Genomic DNA, 8,109 nt, shown 5'->3' with positions numbered 1-8,109 from the left:
TGGAGCAATTAACTGGCGCGGTCTGGATCCCTTCGTGCTTCGCAGGGTGCCCTGTTCCTGATAAAGACCATCGACTTCGTCGCGACCCTTAGCCCAAACTTTATGATTTTCGTCGCCATTATACAGACTGAAGTCGTCGGTCGAAGCTGTGTCTAAGCGGGTCGCTTGAGGACTATCCAGAGTGGTGCTCGAGCCGCCCAGAGTGTGATAGAGACTGTTGTTCGATTGATGACCAGTCGCGACCCCGTTCGTCATCGCCGATGATGGTTCCAAGCCTTTCGCGTAGCTGCTATCGGCATAAGCGTGGAAGCAACACCTTACTAGGGCGTTGGCAGCCATATCCCGTTTGCAGATAAACGCATGACACTCGAGAACTTTAATGCCGGTCGTTCTTCGCAATACGGCGGCGAACAAGGGTGGATGATTCGCGCTGGGCGTTCGCGCGAACGGTGAATCTAACGGCAGAAAACGTGTATTGGATGTATCTCCGTTTCCACCTTTGACATGTCTGACCGCCGCACAATAGTGAAGCGCTTCGATAGGGAAGAATCGCGTAATTTTTTTGCGATGTTCATCAACATTCTCCAAGAGTAAACCATTGCTCCAAACGCTTAGCCAGGAGTCAATCCCTCGCGCACCCAATGCACCCTGCTCGGGATAAAGTTCTCTCAGAGGCTCCTGAACGCCCAGGAGTCCCTCTTTGCTCGCATGAGGTACTGAACTACCCAAATAGAGTACTCTACAGCGACAATACGGTGTCGCCGTATCATGATTAGCCCCCCTCATTTTTTTTATTCGACTCGATTAACTTATCGATCAGAAAGATTCAATCGAATTTAATTTCGTGACACAATTTAGAAACTTCAAACGCAATTAATATTCATTAATAATCAGAAATCTATCTCTCTTTGACAATCCGGTTGCCGTAAAAAATCAAGAACTTTGGTTTAATCTGGTTAATCTTATTAGATAATTACTTTCAATTTTCGAATAGAAACAAAATATTATCACACGCGAGTCAGTCGCTCATTTTATACAACATGACATTAAAAATAATCCAAAATTGTTCTAAACGAAGAAACATTCGGAGATTTCGATGCGTGGTACCATAAATTTTATGATAAGCGTCGATCTTCCCGATTGGCGACAGCGATATGATTTTTTTTCTTAGTTATAATACGATTCTCGTCAATTATTATTTGGAGAATCGTTTCCCACGCATAACATAGATTCGCGGATGTGACTCAGGAGCTCATTGAGCGATTATGTTGCGTCGAGACTCCGCCTGGTAGCACTCGCAGTCGATTACGTAGTCGCTGCTTTCCAAAGACAGGCGGATAAGCGGTGTGTACACGATGCAGCGCATACACGTCGTCGCAGCGCAGTGTTGCAAAATACGTGCGCGCAGTAATAGCGAGAGGAACTCGGCAGCGTGGATATTTCGCAGCAGCTGTAGCCGCTCGTTTCAGAGATCGCTTCAGGCCATTATGGCCGCCTTCTTGCAAATCCCCCTCTGCCAGTATCGAGCCCCGTTTTACTCCCTCTCTCTCTTTCTCTTTTTCCTTCACTGTCTCCGTCGCTTTCTTTCCCTTCGTGCTTCTTCTCTCTACCACAGCCGCCCCTTCCCGTGCTCTGTCTCCGTCGCTTCCTTTCAGTTCTCTAGGCTTCTCTAACCCCTTCTCCGCTACCAGACCCGGGGCCCTCGCTGGTATGCGACGCAGTGGCGTAGCCGTCGTTGTCCCTCACTAACGCACCTCCACGTGTAGCCGCTGTCACATGTACATATACGCATACTCGGCACACGGTACACTCGCGGTCAGGGGCCACTGTAGATATCTTTGGAGAACGACGAGTAGAGAAAACAGCTCGACGCGACGGTGAGAATTTAACGACTATTTCTGCGAGCCGTGTGCTGGTGTTTGTGGAATCCAGAGGCGCGGCCGCAGGCGTCGGCCGCGCGAATCACTGTACCAGCACCGGTGGGCCTCATTGGGCCTCACGCGCGGAGATAGCGAAAATGGCGGATGCTGCTCTCGTTCGACGGGTCGATGCTATGAATCTTTTGTGAGCGATGAAGGCGAATGGATCAAAAAAGAGCGACAAAGTCCGTATGGGTCTCAAGATCAACACTGACACATCGACGTTGCGGAGGAGCCGCTCTTGTGCCGTTCTACGCTCGCACGCACACACACCAACCACGCCACACGCACACACGCGCACGGATGGTCTCGGAGCGGAAAGGCAAACCACTACCTACCAGTACGTTCGTCTTCGGACTGAGAACTGGTGGAACTTGGAAGGCGTGAGACTTCGTGACTGAGTCCCACTCCGCTTCACTACCAGACACTCTCCCACTCTTCTCCTTTACGATTTTCATCGTCGAGTCGCTCCCTGGACTTCGATCCTGTCGCCGTACCTATCTCCTTGACGAACGTGCCGTCGCGTCGTTCATAGAATGGCAGGAATTATGCCGAGAGAAATGGACATTCCTCAGTTCGATTTTATGTGGAAACATTAATGGCGCTTCCCTTTTTCCTGCGAATGACGCAACGCGCTATTTTGCTATTAATACTAGTTAGTACCTTGACTCGAGATGTGACATCTCAACACGCAAGAATCTCGTATGCACCAGCGTGTACGTGTCAGGATGTCGCGAGAGAATTGATTCTTCAACATCGTCAATGTTAACGTTAGAAGATGTAAATTTACAGTTACGAATGCTGATCGAAGCGGAAATCAGATTGTAATATGAATTGTAATAAATTTTGTATTTCAAATATTGTATTTTCAATTAAAAGTGAGCAATATAGTTTCATATACCACACACATCTTTGTATTTGTTGTTTATTACAGAAATCCACGGAGTCGTACACTTGACAGCTGTACATGTTGCCCTTTATAGGTCAAAGATTGCGTAGGTACTGTGAAAGAAAGCTTCTGGTACACCTTTTCACACACAAACTGCCAGAGCATGGGAAGTAAACGATTGTCTCTTGACAAGAAGTAAGATTTGTGGTCTCGAGGTCGTTCTTCATATCGTCGAAGCAGAACGTAGCCACGAAGGTGAAATCACAAATTTATTGTGTAACAAATTTATTGTGTAACAACGTGAATTGAGATGTCTCTAATAGAACCAGATATAACAGGTGCAAAAGTTTTCTAAACGGACTTTGTTTTACCTTTTGCCGCTTGCGTGTCTATATGTATATTCAAGTTTAATTTATTTAAATCTCTTTTCGACACGAATAAAAAAAACCGTGTATCTCTATACCCCTATGTATTATATCTACAGAATATTTTACTGTTTTATTATTAAATACTCTGAGATTAAAGAAGTTTTATGCAAAGTAATTAAAATTGGATATTTTCACAAGTAATTATTATGTAACTATATATCTCCCGTTACGCAAGAATAAAATTTCTCTTCGATACATACATATCATTCTTCTCGTTTTTATATTGACGTAAGTTTTGTTTCTGTATAAGTTATAAGAATGACATATTTTCCGCATATTTCATTTGGTTTCACCTCACAGAAATGAAATGCCATCAATGCATTTTCTACACAATTAACCGCGAGCAGTACGCGCGACAGGAAAATGAGAAAATCCGGTAGCGGGTTCGTGTTGCGAGCGTGAAATCGCGGGGACGCGAAATCAGGGTCGCGTGACCGGGACCCTGACCGTGGCCCAATGTCGACATTTTTCAGTGGGAATTCTGCTCGAATCCTTTCGCACAGCTGACACATTTAGAAACAAGACGAATGCGGCAGAGTCATTTCCGTTCGACATGAAATGTACGAATTAACCTGAGTACTGTTGCGTGTAACTGTATCACAATTTTATTACGATAAAGATACTTGAGATCCAATTAAGATTTCCTGCTCCGCGTTCTTTGAGATTTGCTATTGAGAAAATGTCATTCCTCGAAAATGTAAGTTCTTAACAAAATTTTTGAAATTTAATGTTGTATCTTATAATATATGACATATGAAACATGTTAAAATCATTTTTTTATTTTTTCGAAAGATTTAGAGAACGCAAATAAACAATCTTTAGAAGTTTATTCACTGTTTTATTTTGATTACGATTTTTTTAGATGTGAGAATGCACATTTTTTATGATGCTATATATGAACAAGCGTTTTATTAGAAAAAGACCAGAGACGAAGATTGGCAAATGTCTATCAAGTTTCTTGAAAAATAGATAGATATTCAAGATAGTTCGAAGTGGGGTTGATCAGTATGCGAATCGTTATTTTTTTATTGCAGAACCTCTCAAATATTTATTTCGGAATTTGGAAATGTCGACCTTTGATTTGTTTTGTATCTCGAAGGACACCTAATGTACATAATTCAGAATCTGCGTGAGTCTGCGCGTAGAATCACAATGTTTTCCTTTTATAATTATAATAAAAGTTATTATTATAATATATATATATAGAGAGAGAGAGAGAGAGAATCCATAAACTTTCCAATCCTATAAACGTTCAAGTCTCATAAAGTCCAGATACATTAAAAAAGCGCGTTTGTCTCAAACTGTTGAGCGAAAAAATCGATCGTCCAGTGGGTCAGTGGGTCGTCGTCACGTTAATTACAAAGACTCCAAAAGCCGTGTGTACAGTGCAATCACCTCTTGTCCAAGAATCCTCTCCAATCCCCTCTTCGATGACGTTTGATCGTGATTGGTTCACTTATTGATGATGTTACCTTTTTTCTTTGCAACTATATTACTGTGTATGCAACATATAATATAATACAAATAAATTGTTTTAATATTAAAATAAAATAATTCTAATAATCTATTATCTTCTAGTAATATAAATTTCACCAGCCATTGTAAAAATTTCTACATAAAATTTAATAAAAATTTACAGAACGTCTAATATAGCATATATTACAAAAATTGATGTAACATAATTTTCAGTAAAAAAACAATTTTTGTATCTAAACAAAATTTTTTGGATTTTTCAAACATTTTATTCTGTCAATTTTATGATTGCTTTTAATAATTAGATAAATTAGAATAATTAAATAATTTAAATATACGTAATGAGAGAGTATATTTACAAAAACACACACACTTCTAAAGTTTTCCAATTAAAGTTATCTAAGAACCATTAGTCTATTATATGTGGATATATATAATATACATAATTATAATATAAGTTTCAATAGACGAATTGTTAAGACAGATCTCAGGTAGAGCAGGTATATCCTGAAAACTTTAAAATTAAGATAATTCGGTATGGTCCGATAGTGAAAAAGCATACCTATGTCGATGATTGTATAAATGGCTTTCTAACAGATGATCAAGCGGACAATTCGAAAGTTTTATGCAAATAGAGGCGATAGTCTTGTGGCGCGTATTTGTAAAAATCCGTGAAATGCAAAGGTTTGTCGACCCGGCACGAATATCTGCCACAGTCGTCGCTGCCCATTTTTGTCGAGGCAAGGTACTTTCTTTCACATGCGACGGGTAATTGTTTTCCGCGTGCCTGAAACTTCCACGATGCGTAAATGACGACGTTGGCGCGCGATTAGACGTTAGACTACGAGAAAGTTTGGTGAAACGTTAAGGAAAAGACGATTGAGCTATTATGAACTATGAGTCGTTTTAAAGACAGTAATTAACAAACATGATTTGTTATAGAAACCGCCTAAATTTTTGAACACTTTACATTTTAATTTAAATTTACTTGTATATACGTATCCACATAGCACACTTTATCCAACGGACGTTATTTTGGGATATCGCGATAATCTTGTGATATCCGTGGATGATCTCAGTTATCCAATGGATATCCTGGGGATGTACAAGTGTCCGCATGTGTGAGGTTCCACGTCTTAGATGACATCCGTGAGATATTCAAGGAACTCCATGAGATATCACAAGTATATATATGCGTGTACATATATGTGATTGTTATCTAAAATAAAAGGGAAATGTTTTAGGATTTCATATTATGGAAGCGAGAAATACGTTGTTGTCCTGTTATTACATAATGAAATAAAAGATTAATTTGAAATAATATATGTCACATCTTGTAAATTATATATTCTTAGGCTTACCTATCATTCTTAATTTATTATTCTTAGGCTGCGTTCGGAAATGTTACTCGAGTGCCTCAGTGTATCGTTTTGTCGTTGTTCATCCAATGTTAAACAAGGATAGGATGATACATGGGGGCATCCAAGTAATGCTTTCGAATACAGCCTTAGTATAACATTCAGTGGCTACGTTTACACCGTGCGTTTAGTCCGCGACCTATACGATAGATGTCTTTGTTTAACCTACAGGATAAACAAGGACATTTATTGTATAGGCCGCGGCCTAAATGCACGATGTAAATGTAGCCAATATAATAAAAATCTTTGTAAGCTTCATATGAAATATATCTTAATTGGCACGCAGTACGTCATATCGTTTGTGTCCAAAATAACTATGACATTCTTTACTTCTAATCTTTTAGTTCTGATACTCTCCCCAATTGCAATTATTGCAAACCTTTGCTGTACTCTGGGCATCTTAGGACATTTCTTGGAGAACTTGGTGTTATGTGGTAGAGGGATTTAATTATGGTAGGTATCATAAGATATCCTATACTTTAAGATATTAATAAGATATCCTACGATATCTTACGATGATATTTTCTTTGGATATCCCGGATAGAATATCCGTGGGATCACTTTGTGAATATAAGACAATTTGGAATATCCTCAGGATAAAGTGTGCTGTGTGTATATATACAAAGCGTTCCAAAAGTAACGATAAATCTTTCGCATAGGGGCAGAATGGATTAAACTGAGAAGAAAAATCCTCTACCATTTTTCAATTTTCGCAATAATTAACAAGATATTAATTGCTAAAAATTGCCGAAAATTGGTTTTCAATAATTTTTTACTCAAATACTATCAATTTTACAAAAAAACTGCAAGAGACAAAAATTGATTATTTTCTTCTCTAAATAGAATTCTAAGAATTTTTTTTAGAATTTTTTCAAAATTTTTTAATATCGTATTTTCTCATGTTGGTAAAAATAAGAAAATGCGGTACTAAAAAGTTGATAAAAAATTCTGAAAAAATTCTTAGAGCTCTATGAGAAGAAAGTAAACAATTTTTGTCTCTTGCAGTTTTTCTGTAAAGTTGATAGTATTTGATAAAAAATTATTGAAGATCAATTTTCGACAATTTTTAGTAATTAATATCTTGTTAACTATTGCTTAAAAATTGTTAAAAATTGTAAAATGGTACAGGACTTTTCTTCTCAGTTTAATACATTCTGCCCCTGTGCGAAAGATTTATCGTTACTTTTGAAACACCCTGTGTATATATACAGGGTGTCTCAGACCACCCGTCCACTCTTTTTATCTCCGCAGGATAAGATCCAATCAAAAATATGTTTAGACCAAAGTTATGGGGTTTAAAAAGATCTATTTATTGATCATATCAGTTTGACCTTGGGTGGCTTTGCCAAAATAAGATCAAGGTCACATACATCGATTTTTTTTAATGGAACATCCTACTTTTTATTCTAGAATCAAATAGCCGATGTCAAATAGCCGAAGAGCTTTCCAAACCCTTATAATAAAGTATCTTTTGATTAAGTAAATCTCGAGTTATGACGATTAAAGTTACAGTACCGCCGGCATTAGTATTACCCAAGGTGTACCGCGTGGAGGTTGCCCGGTCGGATTTACACCTTTTGTGTGTGTGTCCAACTACTAGAGACGATATGATTCGTAGAATAACTAAAGCAATTCGATCCTTGGATGCTAATAAAATTTTACATGCAACTAATTCCTTCCAAAGCAGAGTAGATGCTTGCATCATAGAAAACGGTGGTCATTTTGAACATCTCTCAAGTAAACATTTACTTATTCAGAAATACCAACATATGCAAGTACACGTATGTATGTAGATGTGTGCGTGCGCGCGAGCACGCGCGCGTACACACACTCACACACACACACACAAAAGGTGTAAATCCGACCGGGCAACCTCCACGCGGTACACCTTGAGTAATGCTCAATGATGCTAATGCCGGTGGTACTGTAACTTCATAACTCGAGATTTACTGAATCAAAAGATACTTTATTATAAGGTTTTG

General features: G+C 38.8%; 1 protein-coding gene across 1 annotated transcript in view; it reads right to left on the bottom strand.

Moving 5' to 3' along the window:
• The window catches only part of LOC108727769 (uncharacterized), a 4,102-nt gene extending 1,696 nt beyond the window's left edge, over positions 1-2,406 (bottom strand). The window contains exon 1 of the mRNA XM_018456002.1: positions 5-2,406. Coding sequence (XP_018311504.1) covers positions 5-786 — 782 coding nt within the window. The 5' untranslated portion in view covers positions 787-2,406. The remainder of the gene's footprint in view (positions 1-4) is intronic.
• Between the last annotated feature and the right edge of the window lie 5,703 nt (positions 2,407-8,109).

This window comes from Mycetomoellerius zeteki, unplaced genomic scaffold (genome assembly GCF_001594055.1).
Source record: "Mycetomoellerius zeteki isolate Tzet28-1 unplaced genomic scaffold, Tzet1.0 scaffold53, whole genome shotgun sequence".
Taxonomy (NCBI): domain Eukaryota; kingdom Metazoa; phylum Arthropoda; class Insecta; order Hymenoptera; family Formicidae; genus Mycetomoellerius; species Mycetomoellerius zeteki.
Note: the sequence above shows the minus strand (reverse complement) of the source record. Positions and strands in the feature narration are given on the sequence as shown.